The sequence below is a fragment of the Macaca thibetana genome, chromosome 7 (assembly GCF_024542745.1).
Source record: "Macaca thibetana thibetana isolate TM-01 chromosome 7, ASM2454274v1, whole genome shotgun sequence".
Classification (NCBI taxonomy): Eukaryota; Metazoa; Chordata; class Mammalia; order Primates; family Cercopithecidae; genus Macaca; species Macaca thibetana.
Window position 1 is genome coordinate 68,441,275 of NC_065584.1, and position 20,243 is coordinate 68,461,517.

At 37.0% G+C, this 20,243-nt stretch overlaps 1 protein-coding gene across 11 annotated transcripts in view; it reads right to left on the reverse strand.

Annotated features, from left to right (window-relative positions):
* Positions 1-225: 225 nt before the first annotated feature.
* The window catches only part of MIA2 (MIA SH3 domain ER export factor 2), a 117,488-nt gene continuing 97,470 nt past the window's right edge, over positions 226-20,243 (reverse strand). For all 11 annotated transcript variants that reach the window (XM_050798943.1, XM_050798941.1, XM_050798942.1 and 8 more), the window contains 4 exons: positions 5,838-5,960; positions 3,648-3,706; positions 2,450-2,684; positions 226-1,335 (listed from right to left, as the gene is read on the reverse strand). In XM_050798943.1, the coding sequence (XP_050654900.1) occupies positions 1,169-1,335; positions 2,450-2,684; positions 3,648-3,706; positions 5,838-5,960 (584 nt within the window). In that variant the 3' untranslated portion in view covers positions 226-1,168. The remainder of the gene's footprint in view (positions 1,336-2,449; positions 2,685-3,647; positions 3,707-5,837; positions 5,961-20,243) is intronic.

Genomic DNA, 20,243 nt, shown 5'->3' on the forward strand with positions numbered 1-20,243 from the left:
TTTTTTTTTTTTTTTTTTTTTTTTTTTTTTTTTTGAGGTAAGGGTTAGAACAGAAAGGGAGCAAAAATACTTCACAAGATCAGTGTTCCAAAGAACACCTGGGGAAATGCTGGCGGGAAGTGTTCCAATTACAAATGTATCACTGCTTTTATTCAAGAATATTTAATCTTCTAGCTTTTGGCACTGAAAAAAAAGTCTAATACTATAACAACCAACTGGTCAACATAAGTATTGTGATGTTTATTAGCTATGCCTCACTGCCTTTCCTCCATAATCATATTAATGTGCAAGAAGCCTAAAATGACCTACAAACCTGATTTAGGGAAACACTAAAGCTATTGAGTCCAAAGCGCAAAATGATGACACATCACTCACTACAGTTATCCTGTAGTAAATCTCAATATTCCCCACAGAAAATAGTAAATACATTACAAAAGAAGAGCGGGGTGGGGGGGCAGGGAAAGCAATAAAGAAACTGTGCAAGAAATTCAGTGAATAAGAAGATCAAAAGTCTACAACTGATCATTAGATAATATCCAGTTTTCTTTAAAATATAATCAATTTTGACTTTTAAGAGTGTATTAATTTGTTGCTTTGGGCCACTCATGTCTATTTACAAGAAAGAAGGCACATTTGTCATAACATAACTGAACATGAAAGACCCATATAAGTTTGAGTTTTGCACCTCAAAGTTATTGGTAAAAGGAAAAAAGTTAATTAATAGAGTCAAACTTATAGAAAAACTAGCTGATTTTATTATTATCAATGCCAAACAAATCTTTAAATCAACTAAAATTTATTTAAGCATAAAGTTACTTTCACATTTGTCTACAACCACAGTAAATACAGTTCTTGGCATAAAGACATAGCCTTTAGAATTTAAAGCCTCCCCACCTGCAAGATTACATATATAAAACTCCCACTATTGTTTATGTAATAGTGGATCAATCAAATTAAAATAGTTATACCATCTAGAATAAAATAAAATGGAAATAATTTACTCATAAGATTCATATTTAAATCATCTTTATTTACAAAATACTATCCTGAGAACTGTAATTCCATTAAGCTTCAATTTGAGCAAAAGTGTAATCACTTAAGTAACAGCAGTTACTTAAACTGGAAATTAGATCAGTCAAAATTACTTTTGAAGAGAGCAAAAATATTGTCAGGTTTCTTGCTGTGGTTCTGGATGTTCAGTAGCAGGCTCATTTGAAGGCGGAATCAACCCTGAAGGGAACTCACTTCTACCTTCAGAATGTGGGGGTGGGGGGAAAAATCCAGGTCTTGGGGGAAGGTAAGGAGGAAAACCCCTCGGTGGATAGACATTTCTCACTGTTCAAAGAGATTGGTAAAAGACATTTTTTAACTTTAAGAACCTGTACTGTGCCCTAATAAATCATTAAGTTTATAACTTCCATTACCTATTCTTTTCTTTGAAAATTGACACCAGATAATTACTTCATCTAACAAATTACTTTTTACATTGAGAAAAATGTACCTCTTCCAATACAGAAGATTAAAGGAAATATCATTAATTTTTTATGTAATTTTTGTCCTATCTTAACACCTGTTTTTAAAAAAAGAGGAATTATTTCAAAATATATAAAACTTACTGTAAAAATAACATTTTTATCTTTCATTATCAAAGTCCTTCTCAAAAAACATTTTCATGTAATATTTTCACCAAACTTAAAATTCATATCAGTGATTCCCGACTCTGATTTGATATTGTACTGAAACATTTCCAGTAATATCAAAGGCCACCTTAAAATTCCCCCAAACAAAATTCATTTTAATTCACCTTTAACTTTAAAAAGAGAGGAGAAATAAGGAAAGGAATGACTATATGAGACATTCATAGGAAAAGCCTAGTATTTGGTAACCACTTATTTATTCTGCAGAACCTTATAGTTCAAAACAGTAAAGTATGAATATAAAAGCAATGTATTATTTCCTTTTTCTTATGTGAAGCTTTAAAAGAATTCAATAAATCCAAAAATTAGGTCAAACATATTAAATACATTTTAAATTTTAAATAAGTAGGACTACATCAGAACTACTTATGAAAAGGACTAAAAAATAGCCAGTAATTGTAATGCTAGAATATAAGTTTTAATTATTTTCACTAAGTGCCAAAATGACCAGTTGCTACCAGATAAGGTACAGATGATTTTAGTTTTATCATAAGACCTGCAAAAAGTCAATTATTTTCTTGACTACCAAAATACAGAAATAATTCCATATTATTAAGATGAATCAAGGTGAAACCTCATTATAGTCCACTTATGGCTGGCTGCCTTCCCAATTCGGAAAAGTAATGGTACACTCACAGAATGCTAGAAAAATGTTTCCTCCACTGTGTTACTACATTAACAGATAGTAAAATTAAATCTCTGATTAATAAAACACATATTGAGCTTTAAAAAAAAAGTTTAAAAAAGCATACTTGCAAATGGAGCATGTGGTGGACCTGGGAAATCCCTTGGTGGAAAATAATCTCGAGAAGTTCCAAACATGGCTCCTGGAGGAGGTGCAGGGAAAGGAGGTCCTCTTCTCAAGAATGGGCCCCTTGTATCCACTGGAAACAATGGACCTCTGACTGGAGCAAGAGGTGGAGGAACAAAGCCAGGTCCAGTTGCTTCATTTTCAGCAGGGAGAGATGAATCAGGCACATTTAAATTCTACAACAAATTGACATATAGCAGTCACTAAAACAGCAAATTTGCAATTGTTTTCCTTAAAATCTCAGGCTTAAAAGAAACCATCTAGACAGAAAGCATTCCATGATAGTCTTAGAAAGCTCTAAAGAAAGATTCAAACAGCTTTCCACATTAATCTATTAGCTATCACATTTTAGTTATCACAAATATTTTATTAAGTCAACAGAAAACAGCTTTAACCAACAAAGTAATAGTCTGTCTAAAGATAAAACAGAAATATAACCCAAGAGCACCAAAATATATATTATTTTATCAAATATATACTGGAAAAAAAGAAAAAGCAAGATGTCTATGTTTATACTTTCCAAAAAAACATTATCTTAATAAAAAAAATATATTTTAAAATATTCAAATAAAAATCCAAGGGCGAGGGGAACTAAAATCTTGTTTAACTACTAAAATAACTCAAACTCCTAGTCTGCAAATTGTATTTTATCACCACAGGTTACCATCTACAAAAGAAACAGCTTTAATGCTAAGTAGAAAGTATATTAATCAAAAAGAAAAAATCAGCTTTATAGCAAAAGCTAGACTATTAGCTGTTATTTCTATTCTAGTAAACCATGAGATTGGAAGGCTCAGGCCAGGCGCGGTGGCTCAGGGCCAGGCACAGTAGCTCACACCTGTAATCCCAGCACTTTGGGAGGCCGAGGCGGGCGGATCATCTGAGGTCAGGAGTTCAAGACCAGCCTGGTGACACTCTGTCTCTACTAAATATACAAAAATTAGTTGGGTGTGGTCACACGCACCTGTAGTCCCAGCTACTCAGGAGGCTGAGGCAGGAGAACTGCTTGAACCCGGCTTACAGTGAGCCGAGATAGCATCACTGCACTCCAGCCTGGGCAACAAGAGTGAAACTCCATTTCAAAAAAAAAAAGAAGGCTGTTGAATACATGGATACAATTCCACTCTTTCAATACTTACACCAAGATCATCTTTGGTATCATTTCTACTGGATTCCATTTCTGAAGGCATTGACCCATCTAGACATAAAAGTTAAACCATGAAAAGTACATGATTTACCACTTTATTCCTAGAGTATTCCAGATCACAAAATTGGTATTTTCCCACTCCCCTTGTTGGCACATAAACCATTTGGACACCAATATTGTATATTGCAGCCATAAGAACAGATTGAGGTCCCTAGAAATTCTGGCAGACTCAGAGTTCTATGATGGCATGTGGCAGTGATTTCTCTGGCTAGTTCCTCAGCAATCCTGCTGGAGCAGCATACTAAGAAGACATCTGGGAGCAAGCATCTCCCTCCTTCCTTCTTTTCCCCCTCCCTCCTTTTATTTTTCCCTCCTATCCTCTTCTCCTTCCTTCCCTTCTTCCTTCTGTCCTTATTCCTGCATTAAGTAAGAGAGACTAGCCACTGGAATTTAGCTACTGTTCCTAAATAAATGTTCCTGAACTTTGTTATCATCAAGAAATGCAATCCTCTCTGACCATAACTACCTCTCCTCTTGTAGCTTTCTCATTTATTCTCACAACATCTGTCCTTAGAAGTCACTGATGCTTCTGACCACTGAGTTTCCTCCCTCACTTCCTTCCCTAATTAACTAGACTCCAAAGTCCATGACTTCAGCCAGTTATAAATGTCCTTGTCTTACTAGTCATTTTTCACTTGTGCTTGACAACATTCAACTACAAACGGTAGCACTTAAATATTATTATGCCATATTAGGTACTGGTCAACCAGTATTAAAAAATGGGCAAATGTAAAAATTTTTAAATAGTGTAGAAATGGATGTTTAATCACCCATTACTTTCATTCCATTAAACCTGATTTAATGGGGGGAAAACAATTTCTAAAGCCAAACAGAAAGAATTCATTATAATTCTGTAAGGACCTTGGGACTGCTTTCTTTGCTTGTTACTTTTACAACCTGATTTTTGGCCAGACGCAGTGGCTCATGCCTATAATCCCAGCATTTTGGAAGGCCAAAGAGGGTGGATTACTTGGGGTCAGGAGTTCGAGACCAGCCTGGCCAACATGGTGAAACCCCATCTCTACTAAAAATACAAAAAATTAGCTGGGCATGGTGATGGGTGTCTGTAGTCCCAGCTACTTGGGAGGCTGATGCACGAGAATCGCTTGAACCCAGGAGGTGGAGGTTGCAGTGGCGCCAAGATGGCACTACTGCATTCCAGCCTGGGCAACAGAGACTCTGTCTCAAAAATAATAATAAAAAAAATAAAATAAAATACTGACTTTCTAGGCTGAGCAAGGTGTCTCACACCTGTAATCCCAGCACTTTGGGAGGCCAAGGCAGGTGAATTGCTTGAGCCCAGGAGTTCAAGACCAGCCTCAACAACATGTAAAAACCTCATCTCTACAAAAAATTAGCCATGTGTGGTGGTGCACACCTGTAGTCCCAGCTATACTATATAGTTTACTATTTCAGAAAATCAATATTATTTTTTAAATTATGTACATATTATATATATGTTAATATATACACATATATATTTAATAAAATATAAATATATTTCCTTTCCTTAGGAAACCTTTTACCAATACATTTAAATCTTGACTTTTAAAAAAAAAATTTATTTTCTTAATGTTATATACTTCTGGTTGATATACTGCATACATCTATTTCCCAACTTTAATGGGTTGCTATGAGGTAGTTTAAGTAAAAGAGAGCCGGACAAATAGATTGCTCAGTATATGTTAGTTATATCTAAGTTTGAAATGTTTAAATAATATAACTGATCACAATATCAACAGAGCATGCATCTAAATTGTTTGGTGGGTTTTTATGTATCCATTCACATTTGCCTGGCTTATTTCCCTGATTACTAAACAGGACACATGTAAGTGGACTAGAAAAATTAGAAAATTAGTCATAGAGCAGAGAAAAATTTATCGTCATAGGTATATGGAGTAAACCTATTTCCATGGTGCTCAAACCAACCCACCAACATATATTTGGATGCCATGTCTGTGTACAATATAACAAGAAACATAAAACCAGGACATTTTCAGGAAAGAGATTTTGGCCTTAGGAACTACTAGAGATAGCAATTATATTGGTCTTTATTCTAACTTCCAGTTCTTTAGTGTGCCACCAACATTTTTAAAGAAGAAAAGCACAAAGTACTTCTTACCCATTTTATCCAAAGAAGGCATATTAAAACTTCTGAGTTCTGCTGGTCCAGACAGTCTACCAGAATTAGAAAAAAATCTGTCTTGCCTTTGTGGAGGAAGGGCTGAATCAGGATATGATTGTCCTAGAAAATAAGTTTTTTAAATGTCTTAATATAAATCAAGTTTACTTAAGTTTAATGTATTGAACTTAAGACTTTTGACCTGCATTCGAAAACTTAAATTCATCTTCTTGGTTGACAACAGTAGACAATTTCAGAAGAATTGCCTATTTTACTATAGGCAATAACTTTTATAGTAAACACAAGCATAATCTGCTACTTTGAATTTTGAAAGTTTCAATTACTATGTGTAAATTAGAACATGTGAAAACAGAATTTAGTTTATATATATAAACTATATATAAGCTACATATATAGTTTAGATAAACTATATGTGTATAAAAATAAATATATATTTATATACATATAGTTTATATAATTTATATATATTATATATAAATTCATTTAACTTTCCATTTTAAGAATGGATGGAAGTAAATACATCCATATATCAAAAAAGACCCAGGAAACAACTACTAACATAGGGAAAAAGTAAAGAGAAAAAACGTAAGCGCAGCAAGAAATTTATCAGAATAGGTTATAATTTGTCATCAAAGCAGAAAGAGTATTCAGAGGTCATCACTGTCAAACTTTTAGTAATATTGACTTTTTGGAATTTAGTATCTATTCCAAACCAAATGGAAAGAGATGGGTATGGTGGCTCACACCTGTAATCCCAGCACTTTGGGAGGCCGAAGTGGGTGGATCACTTGAGGTCAGGAGTTCAAGACCAGCCTGGCCAACATGGTGAAACCCTATCTCTACTACTACAGAAGACCTTACTGATACATCATCTCTCCTACACAAAACCAAAGAAACCACCTGGCATCAACCAGAGTCAGTGAAGAGATTATATTTAATGAGCTCCCAAAGGTCGGGAAATGTGACTGAGGAGAGAAAGATCCAGATAGTTTGAAGGCTCATTTACACTCCCTTTCAAAATCCTAGGGAGGAGCTGTTTCAACGGGTTTGAGTTAGCCTAATGAAAGAAAAGGTCAGTACCAACCACTGAGATCTAAACTCAGTTTTCCCTTTCTACTTCAAACATAGGATTAATTAAATGGTGGAGTTGGACGAGGGGATGAAATAAGGAAATCTGAACACCAACTCTTTTTTAACTAGGTCTCAAGATACTACATCATTATTTTGCTTCTAAATTATATCCCCATACACCAGCAATCTCAGAAATAAAAAATTTTGTCACAAATGTACTACTTTATAAACTACATGGCTATGGTGCCCTCCACTGGCAAAAGCAATTCATTCCTTAAATCTTACCAAGGCCTAGTATGTGTCAGGCACAAACAATACAATGTTGCTCTTGGTACACACCCTGCCCTTACAGTCTAATTCTGATAGAAACACATAAATACAATGTGATTAATGTCTTAATAAAAGGAAATATACATAATATAAGAGGCAGCCTATCTATTTCTGATTGCAGGAATCAGAAAAGGAGTCAGAGGCAGTAAAGCTTGCCCTGAAAGAAAAGTAATGATGAACAAGTAATCAAGGGTATTCTGGTCAAATGCACATACACATATACACACATATATACACACATATACACACACCCTCATATGCACATATACACACACACATATACACGTAATAAGATACAGCTATGTGGAAAGCACATGACCAAAGACTGAACTGAACTACAGAAAAGAAGGACGTGAAAGGTCCCTTTCTTTTTTGCTTTCAAACTTTTGTTTTCTATAATAGTATTCTACCCTTATAATAGAAGACATGATTAGAAAGAAAGAATGGAAGGAAAAAAAATATAAGAAAAAAATGAATAAGGAGTGAGAATAAGTGTACAGGGCATTCTGAAGCAGTTTTGCAAACTAAGGATTATACTGCAGAAATAAGCTACTCTCATATACTTCATTCACAGCTTCTGTTGAGGACGATGGGGAGGTATCTACTAAAACCAAAAACAGGCCAGGCATGGTGGCTCACGCCTGTAATCCCAGCACTTTGGGAGGCCAAGGCAGGTGGACTGCTTGAGGCCAAGAGTTTGAGACCGGCCTGGCCAACATGGTGAAATCCCATCTCTACTAAAAACACAAAAAAATGAGGAAGAGTGATGGCACAGGCTGTGATCCCAGCCACTCGGGAGGCTGAGACACAAGAATCGCTTGAACCCAGGAGGCGGAGATTGCAGTGAGCCAAGATCACGCCACTGCACCCCAGCCTGGGCGACAAAGCAACACCCCACCCCCCACAAAAAAAATTAAAAATAAAACCAAAAATGTGCATATCCTATTACCTAGTAATTCCATTTCCTGGACTAATCTTGAAAGAACATATGTACAAAAAGCGTGTTAGCTGCAGCATTGTTAGTAATGGAGAAATATTGGAGACACTCTAAATGGTCACCAACAGGAACTGGATAAATATATTGTGGTTTCTTATATACTGAAATACCATACCACAATTAAGGTAATAAACTCTCTATATATTAACATGGAAAGAATTCAAGTATGTAAGGCTGGTAAGGAAAGTTGATAAAACAGAACTTTAATATTTTTTTAATTGTTATTATTATACTTTAAGTTCTAGGGTACATGTGCACAACGTGCAGGTTTGTTACATATGTATACATGTGCCATGTTGGTGTGCTGCACCCATTAACTCGTTATTTACATTAGGTGTATCTCCTAATGCTATCCCTCCTCACTCCCCCCTTCCCACAATAGGACCCGGTGTGTGATGCTCCCCTTCCTGTGTCCAAGTGATCTCATTGTTCAATTCCCACCTATGAGTGAGAACATGCAGTATTTGGTTTTCTGTTCTTGCGAGAGTTTGCTGAGAATGATGGTTTCCAGCTGCATCCATGTCCCTACAAAGGACACAAACTCATCCTTTTTTATGGCTGCATAGTATTCCATGGTGTATATGTGCCACATTTTCTTAATCCAGTCTGTCACTGATGGACATGTGGGTTGATTCCAAGTCTTTGCTATTGTGAATAGTGCCACAATAAACATACGTGTGCATGTGTCTTTATAGCAGCATGACTTATAATCCTTTGGGTATATCTTCAGTAATGGGATGGCTGGGTCAAATGGTATTTCTAGTTCTAGATCCTTGAGTAATCGCCACACTGTTTTCCACAATGGTTGAACTAGTTTACAGTCCCACCAACAGTGTAAAAGTGTTCCTATTTCTCCACATCCTCTCCAGCACCTGTTGTTTCCAATTTTTTAATGATTGCCTTTCTAACTGGTGTGAGATGGTATCTCACTGTGGTTTTGATTTGCATTTCTCTGATGGCGAGTAACGATGAGCATTTTTTCATGTCTGCTGGCTGTATGAATGTCTTCTTTTGAGAAGTGTCTGTTCATATCCTTTGACCACTTTTTGATGGGGTTGTTTTTTTCTTGTAAATTTGATTGAGTTCTTTATAGGTTCTGGATATTAGCCCTTTGTCAGATGAGTAGCTTGCAAAAATTTTCTCCCATTCTGTAGGTTGCCTGTTCACTCTGATGGTAGTTTCTTTTGCTGTGCAGAAGCTCTTTAGTTTAATTAGATCCCATTTGTCAATTTTGGCTTTTGTTGCCATTGCTTTTGGTGTTTTAGACATGAAGTCCTTGCCCATGCCTATGTCCTGAATGGTATTACCTAGGTTTTCTTCTAGGGTTTTTATAGTTTTAGGTCTAACATTTAAGTCTCTAATCCATCTTGAATTAATTTTTGTATCAGGGGTAAGGAAAGGATCCAGTTTCAGCTTTCTACTTATGGCTAGCCGATTTTCTCAGCACCATTTATTAAATAGGGAATCCTTTCCCCATTTCTTGTTTTTCTCAGATTTGTCAAAGATCAGACGGTTGTAGATGTGTGGTGTTATTTCTGAGGGCTCTGTTCTGTTCCATTGGTCTATATCTCTGTTTTGGTACCAGTACCATGCTGTTTTGGTTACTGTAGCCTTGTAGTATAGTTTGAAGTCAGGAAGCGTGATGCCTCTAGCTTTGTTCTTTTGGCTTAGGATTTTCTTGGCAATGCAGGGTCTTTTTTGGTTCCATATGAACTGTAAAGTAGTTTTTCCCAATTCTGTGAAGAAAGTCATTTGTAGCCTAATGGGGATGGCATTGAATCTACAAATTATTTTGGGCAGTATGGACATTTTCACAATACTGATTCTTCCTATCCATGAGCATGGAATGTTCTTCCATTTGTTTGTGAACCCTTTTATTTCACTGAGCAGTGGTTTGTAGTTCTCCTTGAAGAGGTCCTTTATATCCCTTGTAAGTTGGATACCTAGGTATTTTATTCTCTTTGAAGCTATTGTGAATGGGAGTTCATTCATGATTTGGCTCTGTGTTTGTCTGTTACTGGCGTATAAGAATGCTTGTGATTTTTGCACATTGATTTTGTAACCTGAGACTTTGCTGAAGTTGCTTATCAGCTTAAGGAGATTTTGGGCTGAGACGATGGGGTTTTCTAAATATACAATCATGTCATCTGCAAACAGGGACAATTTGACTTCCTCTTTTCCTAACTGAATACCCTATTTCTTTCTCTTGCCTGATTGCCCTAGCCAGAACTTCCAACACTATGTTGAATAGGAGTGGTGAAAGAGGGCATCCCAGTCTTGTGCCACTTTTCAAAGGGAACGCTTCCAGTTTTTGCCCATTCAGTATGATAGTGGCTGTGGGTTTGTCATAAATAGCTCTTATTATTTTGAGATATGTTCCATCAACACCGAATTTATTGAGAGTTTTTAGCATGAAGGGCTGTTGAATTTTGTCAAAGGTCTTTTCTGCATCTATTGAGATAATCATGTGGTTTTTGTCTTTGAGAACTTTAATTTTTTAAAAATCATTATTAGAACTGAAAGTTTACACACACTAAACTCATGAATAGCTGCTTCTAGGAAAGGAAGGTAATATTCCCAGGAAAGAAAATGTAATAGTGTTCAATACATTTATATAGTGTGCTTTTTCTTTTTATGTTTTATTTACACATTTACGCACACAAACACATATACATCTGAAGCAAATATTAATATGTAAATTCTCAAGGGTGATATCCAGGATTGTGCTATAATATCTCAATTTGTGATGTTCACCAAGTTACCCAACCTTTCGTGCCTGTATTTCCTCATCTGTAAAATGGGAATAACAGAATAATACTCTTAAGAGTGTTAGAATGATTAAAAGGCATTTAGTCTGACACAAATAATTTTACATATAGCTTTATAAATATCTGATAAATTAAGCTTGTTGTTATGATTATAAACTATATTAAAAATATAGTATTGACTGCTTTTCAAATTTATGACCATAAATTTCAAACTGATGCTCAACAATGCCCTATAATCATACTACACTTTACTAATGATCAAATTCTTCCACTCTCCTAAATAGTTACTCCATACCTTTTTCTCTTCAAATCTCACAAGCCTCTCCTCTACCACCTGCTTCAGCTGATGATCTTGCCACATCAAGAAAACTGAAACAACTGGACACCTCCACTCACCCTCCACCCAATCGCGACATCTGTGCTCACTTGCTCTGCCTTCCTTCTTTTTAGAATGGATAAAGTGACCCAGCTACCACAATTTCTGCAATTACACTCTGGATAGTATCTTTTGTACTTAACATTCCAGGGTTTCACTTTTATAACCAGACCCTCTCCCAAACATCATTAATTTCTCCTTCTAGCCTGAATTATTCCCATCAGCAAATAAATATTATATTATTCATCTTTCTTTTTTTTTTTTTTTTTTTTTTTTTTTTGAGACGGTGTCTCGCTCTGTAGCCCAGGCTAGAGTGCAGTGGCCAGATCTCAGCTCACTGCAAGCTCTGCCTCCCGGGTTCACGCCATTCTCCGGCCTCAGCCTCCCGAGTAGCTGGGACTACAGGCGCCCGCCACCTCGCCCGGCTAGTTTTTTGTATTTCTTAGTAGAGACGGGGTTTCACTGTGTTAGCCAGGATGGTCTCGATCTCCTGACCTCGTGATCCACCCGTCTCGGTCTCCCAAAGTGCTGGGATTACAGGCTTGAGCCACCGCGCCCGGCCTTTTTTTTTTTTTGAGAAAGAGTCTCACTCTGTTGCCCAGGCTGGAGTGCAATGGTGTGGTCTCGGCTCACTGCAACCTCTGCCTCCCAGGTTCAAGCAATTCTCCTGCCTCAGCCTTCCAAGCAGCTGGGACTACAGACGCATGCCACCACACCCGGCTAATCTCTGTATTTTTAGTAGAGATGGAGTTTCACCATGTTGGCCAGGCTGGTCTTGAACTTCTGACCTCAGGTGATCCACCCGCCTCAGCCTCCCAAAGTGCTGGGATTACAAGCGTAAGCCACCATGTCCAGCCAATATTATCCATCTTTAAAAACCAAAACCCTCTCCCTCCAGCTACCATCTCTTTTTCATTCAAAGCAAAATTTTCCAAAAAGTTGTCCACATTTGTCCCTAGACCTTAATCTCTCCTCAACCTAGTCTCTTCAGGAAGACTGACAAATTAAACACAGATTTTTAATGTTTATAAAAACATATACAGTGGCAATTTATCAACCAAATAACCATGAGAATGTATAAAGGATCATTATATAAGACATAAGTGATTAAGATATATATATTCCCAAAAAAGTAGTAGCCTAAAATTTGGGAACAATTTTAAGTAAATATCATCCTCTGAGAGCATAAAAGCATATATACCAAGACTTTAGAACACCTTATTAAGTTTGTGAAGACCACAAGTTTTCATCAGGAAGATCAAAATGAGCCTTAATTAAGACAAACTATAATTCTACCAAATGAGTCTCGTCTGAAAAAACTATTCAGAATGTAGGACAATGGTCAGCATAAATGTCTATGAATCAGAGCCAGTGAAGTAAAAATCTATACCTGTGCATTCAAAGCTATCCAAGGTATTTTGATCTGCTTCGCACACTTGTTTGCCAAGGAAAAAGTCAAAACTGTTCTCATCAATTTAGCTGTACACCGTATGTCTCTTATTTGCTCAGCTCTTTAAGAAAAATATTTTTAAACATGCCAGGCTACAGACCACACTTAACTCATGATTACACCACCAAGGTATAGTTGCTTAGTCTCTTTGCTATGCTTACATAAAATATATTATCCAAATCAGTAAAAGATAAGCACCGACAAAAATAAGGAGAAACCACATACACACTCCTTGTTCTTTTAAACAATTAAAACTAGGAATAATAAAGCTCAAAAAGGTATGGAGGAGGGCATGGTGGCTCATGCCTGTAATCCCAGCACTTTGGGAGGCCAAGGTGGGAGGACTGCTTGAGCCAAGGATTTTGAAACTGCCTGGGCAACATAGCGAGGCCCTGTCTCTACAGAAAATTTAAAAATTAGGCATTAGTGGTGCATGCCTATAGTCCCAGCTACTTGGGAGGCTAAAGCAGGAGGGTCACTTGAGTCCAGCAGGTTGAGGCAATAGTAAGCTGTGTTCATGCCACTGCACTGCAGCCTGGATGAGAGTGAGATTCTGTCTCAAAACAAAACAAAATAATAAAGAAAAGAAAATAAATTTTAACTGACAATTAAAATTCAATAATATGTAAAATTCTGTTTCTCAAGTTGTACTAGACACATTTTAAGAATTCACTAGCCACACGTGCCTAGTGGCTACTGTACCGGACAGTATAGATATAAAATATTTCTATTATTGCAGAAAGTTCTATTGGACAGAGCTGTTGTAGAAAAAGATCTGTTTCAGTATTACATTCATTTCATTATATTAACTCATCATTGAAATACATAACTATACATTTTTAATAATTTATTTTTTTTGTCCCAACATCTTGAATAAGATGTTCAGTAGAAATTCTTGTAAAAATGAAACAAACTGTAGCACATAGATTCTAAAAATATATTTAGAACTAAAAATACAGAGTTAACATTTTAACTTCTTCTCCTTGGGAAAGCTAACCCACTGTATCTTTCTATCTAAATATATGCCAACAATTTTCAAACTATATATCCCAACCTGAGCTACAGTTAGAAGTAGTCATTAATCAGCACCATAAGACAGGGAAATAAATAAATAAATGCATGTATGTATGTATGTCGTCATCTACAGCGGGGGTCCCTAACCCCTGGGCTGTGGGCCGGTGCCTTTCCGTGGGCTGCTGGCTGTTTGCGCAGCAGGAGGTGAGTAGGGCAAACAAGCATTACTACCTGAGCTCCACCTGCTCAGCTGAGGCATTCTATTCTCATAGGAGCACAAACCCTACTGTGAACTACGCATGTGAGGGATCTAGCCTGTGCATTCCTTATGAGAATCTAACTAACTCCTGATGATCTGAAGTGAACACTTTCATCTCAAAACCATCCCCCTCCCCGCAACCTCCATGGAAAAATTGGATTCCATGAAACCAGTCCCTGGTGCCAAAAAGGTTAGGGACGGCTGATGCACAGGAGAGTGACGTTATCTACTTAATAAATTATGATACCTCACTTTCACTTTCAAAAGTGAAAACAAAACAAGCCAACACGTAACAACTGGAAAGTTTTTATGAGAATCACCTTTGTTACAGTTAACCCTGGCAAAAGAATTATGTGAACAATCTAAACTACTTTCTTACCAGGTCTCTTTGATCTATAATATTCTCATTCTACATATGAAAACACTTTTGCGTTTTTTCTTATCGACTGAAGTGCTGAGCAAGGTAAGTCACATTGATAAATGTTTGTTGCAGGTTAGTATTTATAAGGAATTTATAATGAACTGGTTATTCCCAGGATCTATTTGTGTTAAAATTTTAATTCTGATTACTATGTGAATATTACCAACTTACTTATATTATTCAAGAACACTTTCTCTGCTAAAATTATGAATAAGACTTCTAATTAAACTTATGAAAAACCAAACTGAAAACTATCCCTTTATCTGAGTGCTAGTTATATCACTGTGCTCAAATTGTGGAAAAAAATCACATTATATGCTTAATACTTGCACTTTCCTGTATGTGTATGATATACAATAAGAGATTTTTACTTTTTTCGAGATTCACAGAAAGATGCAAAAATACTACAGAGAGGTCCTGCACACCCTTTACACGATGTTTACATCTTTCATAATTATAGTGTATTATAACAGCCAGAAAATTGACACTGGTACAACTCATGTGTACAGTTCTGACATTTTACTGCATGTGTAGATTTATGTAATCACTACCACTCTCAAGATACAGAATTATTGTACCACCAAAAACACCTCCCCCGTGCCACCCCTTTATAGTCATACATACTCCCCTCCCCACTACTATCTCAAACTCTTGCATCCACCAATCTGTTTTCCATTTCTATACTGTCATTTCAAGAATGTTATATATGGCCGGGCACAGTGGCTTACGCCTGTAATCCCAGCACTTTGGGAGGCCACGGTGGGTGGATCACTTGAGGTCAGAAGTTCGAGACCAGTCTGGCTAACATGGCGAAACCTGTCTCTACTAAAAATAAAAAAATTAGCCTAGCTGGGCGTGGTGGCATGTGCCTGAAGTCCCAGCTACTCGGGAGGCTGAGGCAGTAGAACAGTTTGAACCCGGGAGGCAGAGGTTGCAGTGAGCCGAGATCACACTATAGCACTCCAGCCTGGGCGACACAGTGAGACTCCATCTCAAAAAAAAGAATGTTATATACATGCAATAATACAGTATGTAAACTTTTGAGACTGGTTTTCTTCACTCAACCATTGAGATACATCCAAATTGTTGCACATTTCAATAGTTCAAGTTCATTATTTATAGTTTGATTCCATTGTGATCAAAGAACATACTCTATATTATTTCACTTCTTTTAAATGTGTTGAGGTTTGTTTTATGGCCCAGGATACAATCTATCTTGTAAAATGTTCCACTGCTACTTGAAAAGCATGTGTATTCTGCAGCTGTTGGGTAACTTGTTCTACTATAAGTGTCAATTAGGTCTTATTGGTTGAGGACACTGTTCAGTTCTTCTACATACTTGCTGAATTTTCTCTTCGGTTGTTCCATTACTTGCTGAGAAAGGGATGTTGAAATCTCCAATTATAACTGGATTTGTCTTTGTTCCTTTCAGTGCTATCACTTTTTGTTTCCCATACTTTGTAGCTGCTGATGGCATATAGACATTTAACATTTGCTATATCTTCTTGACCTCATTTTCTTTCGATTAATGTTTGCATGGTGTATCTTTTCTATCCTTTTACTTTCCACCTACTTATACTATTATATTCGAATGAGTTTCTTATAGACTGTATATAGTTATGTCACTATATAACATATAAGGTCCAAATAAATGAAACACGTTTTAAAAATCACACTAAAAGCCAGGCACAAAGGGTCGTGCCTGTAATCCCCCGCTATTCAGGAGGCTGAGGAGGGAGGACTGCTTGAGGACAAGAGTTTGAGACCAGCCTGGGTAACACAGAGGAACCTTGTCTCCAAAAACAATTTAAAATAAAATAAACATTACCCAGGCATTGTGGCATGTGCCTACAGTCCCAGTTACTTGGGAGGCTGAGAGTGGAGGATTGCTTGAGTCCAGGAGTTCAAGGCTACAGTGAGCTATAATCACGCCACAGCACTACAGCTGGGTGACAAAGTGAGATCCTGTCTCTAAAAAATTTTTTAATAAATTTTTTAAATCACACTAAAATATAAAGGAGTGAAAACCAGAAAGCAAATTTCTTGATCTCCAGTCCAAATGCCTTTTCACCTAAGCCAGTCTTGTTCTAAACATGCAAACTAACTAAAAGCACATATAAGAATGTTAGATGAACAGATACATTGTAGACTGTTCAACACTGTATAAAATTTTGTACACATATAATGCTTCAGCAGAATTAGCTCCATCCTAATAAGGTAGCCAAATTTGTGTACTAACCTTTAATAACCATTTATATACCACAGAGTTTTAAAAGAAAACTTAAACGTTTTGAAATCCTTATTAGTTTATAAGATTGAGTCTGCTACTGAAAATGAGAATAAAATGTTGATTACTTGAAGAAACTAGGTGTATACTTGCTAATAAAACCTTTAAGTAATAAGAATGTTTGGATCAAAACCACAGTGAGATTCCACCTCACACTAGTGAGAATGGCTACTATTAAAAAGTCAAAATAACAGATGTTGGCACGGTTGTAGAGAAAAGGGAATGCTTATACACTGTTGGTGGGAATGTAAATCATTAGTTAGGCCACTGTGGAAATCAGTTTGAAGATTTCTCAAAGAACTTAAAACAGGACTACCATTTGACCCAGCAATCCCATTACTGGGTAATATCCAAAAGAAACTAAGTCGTTCTACAAAAAAGCACAAGCACCCATATGTTTATCATAACACTATTAACAATAGCAAAGACATGAAATTAACCCAGATACCCACCAACGGCAGACTGGATAAAGAAAATGCAGTACATATACACCATAGAATACTACGCAGCCATAAGAAAGAATAAAATCATGTCCTTTGCAACAACATGGATGCAGCTGGAGGCCATTATCCTAAGTGAATTAATGCAGAAACATAAAACTAACCCATTCTTACTTATAAGTGGTAGCTAAACACTGGGTACACATGGATATAAAAGAGACACTGGGGACTACCAGAGCAGAGCGAGGAGAGAGAGGGAGGCAAGGGCTCAAAAACTGTGGGTACTGTGCTCACTTTCTGGGTGATGAATTCAGACATGCCCCAAACCTCAATATCACACAATATACCCATGTAACAAACCTGCACATGTACCTTGTGAATCTCAAATAAAAGTTAACATTATTAAAATATTTTTTAAAAGAATGTCTGGAATAGAGCACATGAGAAAAAAGGTAAGTTAGAGCAGTTTTTTCTGACTACATAAGCTAAGTAAAGTTTTCTCCTTTTTCAAAGTATTTAATGGTGCAAAGATAAATTATACCTTGTCATTATGGAACTATTTAAAATAATTTCTGCTAACTCATCTTAGCATGCTAAGATGCTAAGATTGACTTCCACGCTAAGTCAATGGAAATCTAAAACACTTCTTCCAAGTAGTAACATGTTAAGAAAATATATACATTTTATAAATTATGCCTAACAGACTAAATGACAGATAATCTCAAATGCAGAATCCATATTCTTCAGAAACTTATTTTAGTTGTCATATTATTTTTTAACATAAGTATTTTAAACTAAAATATTTTAAAATTGAAGAAAAATCTTAAAGACAATTATTAGTGAGAAGGACTCTTCATGAGTCCCAATAAGTCAACCGTACATAAAAGAGAGGCAGATTACTTTAGAACATCACCATCTCTGTTTTACAGAAGTCACTATTCTGTTTGTTTTTTTGTGGGAACAGAATCTCACTATTTTGGCCAGCTTGCTCTAGAACTCCTGGCCTCAAGCAATCCTCCTGCCTCATCCTCCCAAAGTGCTAGGATTACAGGCATGAGCCACTGCACCCAGCTAGGAGACCATTATTTTGAGAGAGAGAAAACCATGACAGGTAAAATTTACTGCTCAAAGTTACACAAAAAAGTAACAGCAATGATAAGATTTAAAAAGCCTAGGCCGGGCATGGTGGCTCACACCTGTAATCCCAGCACTTTGGGAGGCCGAGTCAGGTGGATCACCTGAGATCAGGAGTTCGAGACAAGCCTGGCCAACATGGTGAAACCCTGTCTCTACTAAAAACACAAAACTTAGCCAAGCATGGTGGTGCATGCCCTGTAATCCCGGCTACTCGTGAGGCTTGAGGCAGGAGAATCGCCTGAACCCGGGAGGCGGAGGTTGCAGTGAGCCGAGATAGCACCACTGCACCTCAGCCTGGGCAACAAAGGCGAAACTCCATCTCAAAAAAAAAAAAAAAGGCCTAAGTCCCCTCATTCATTATCATTTTGTTAACTGAAACACAACATAAAAGAAAAGAACCCTGAAATCTGTTCAGTGACTTTTTTTTTTGAGACAGAGTCTCTCTCTCTGTCGTCAGGCCAGGTTCAAGCAATTCTCCTGCCTCAAGCCTCACGAGTAGCTGGGATTACAGGCGCCTGCCACCATCCCAGCTAATTTTTGTATTTTTCATAGAAACAGGGTTTTGCCATGTTAGCCAGGCTGGTCTCAAACTCCTGGCCTCAGGTGATGCACCTGCCTCAGCCTCCCAAAGTGCTGGGATTACAGGCGTGAGCCACCACACCCGTCCTGTTCAGTGACTATTTAAATAGCATGTACCAATGTACCAAGAGCAAACATAGAAAATTTTCGTAACTTTAGGTAGGAATGAAGCTAACTGAGAAATACATTTATCAGCATTACTCTAATTCATGCTAGAGCCTCAGGAGTCATTTAGCCGTTCTCACTCATCATAAATTTTGGAACAATACAGAAAATTCCTTTACTGTGTCTGTAGAATTACTCGTCTATGACATTGAGATTACAGTTGACACAGGTTGGCCCTCTGTCAAACCAAAGGGATCAGGTTCATTATTTGGAGATACTCTGTAGAATGGACACATATCTCTTTGATGAAGGTATCAATTAAGAAGCTAAAAAATTAATGAAAAGTCGGAGACCAGGTTCCATTTCTAGTATGGTAAACTCAGACTGACTCTCCTACACATAACTATAAATTCCAGACGATATGCAAAAAAATAACTGCCTGAAGCCCTTGGGCATGAACAAAAGCAGGAAGACTTAGAAAAGAAGAGGGAGCTTGGAAGAAGAAAGGAATAACAACTAGGTATGGGGTGAGTTTTCCATTTTTATGTTTTAGCCTGATGGAAGACCACAGTGAGTTGCAGCACACAGCAGTCAAAACTCGATAAAACTTTCTTGCCTGAAGAACAAGTGCACAGAGCCCAAGCCCGAGGCAATAGGATTGGGATATCCTAGAAAGGAGAAAGCTGGAAAGGTACAGTCCAATATTCTGGGTACAATCTCTGCCCTAGTCTATGGCTGATTCCTGAGCAACACATATGTATGGCAAATTTAAGCAGTTTTCAGCTAAAGCAAAAAGAACTGAACCAATACTTGAGTTGTTCCCCACCACAGAAGGGAAAAGGCTGCAGTCTGAGCCCATCCAAGTTAATGGTCTTCTACAGTAAGACCAATAACACTCTTAGAGGAATAGAATCGAATCTAGAATTGCCACAGTGTCTAGTATCCAATACAAACTCATCAAGAAAGAGAATGTGACCCATTCTTAAGGGAAAATATTATCACTAGAGGCCAACCTCAAGATGACCTTGATGTTAGAATTACCATACAATGACTTTAAAGCAGTTATTATAAAACTAATATACTCAGTGGTTTAAAAAAAATGCTTATAATGAATAATAAGATTAAAAACTCAGCAGAGAAATCAAGTTATA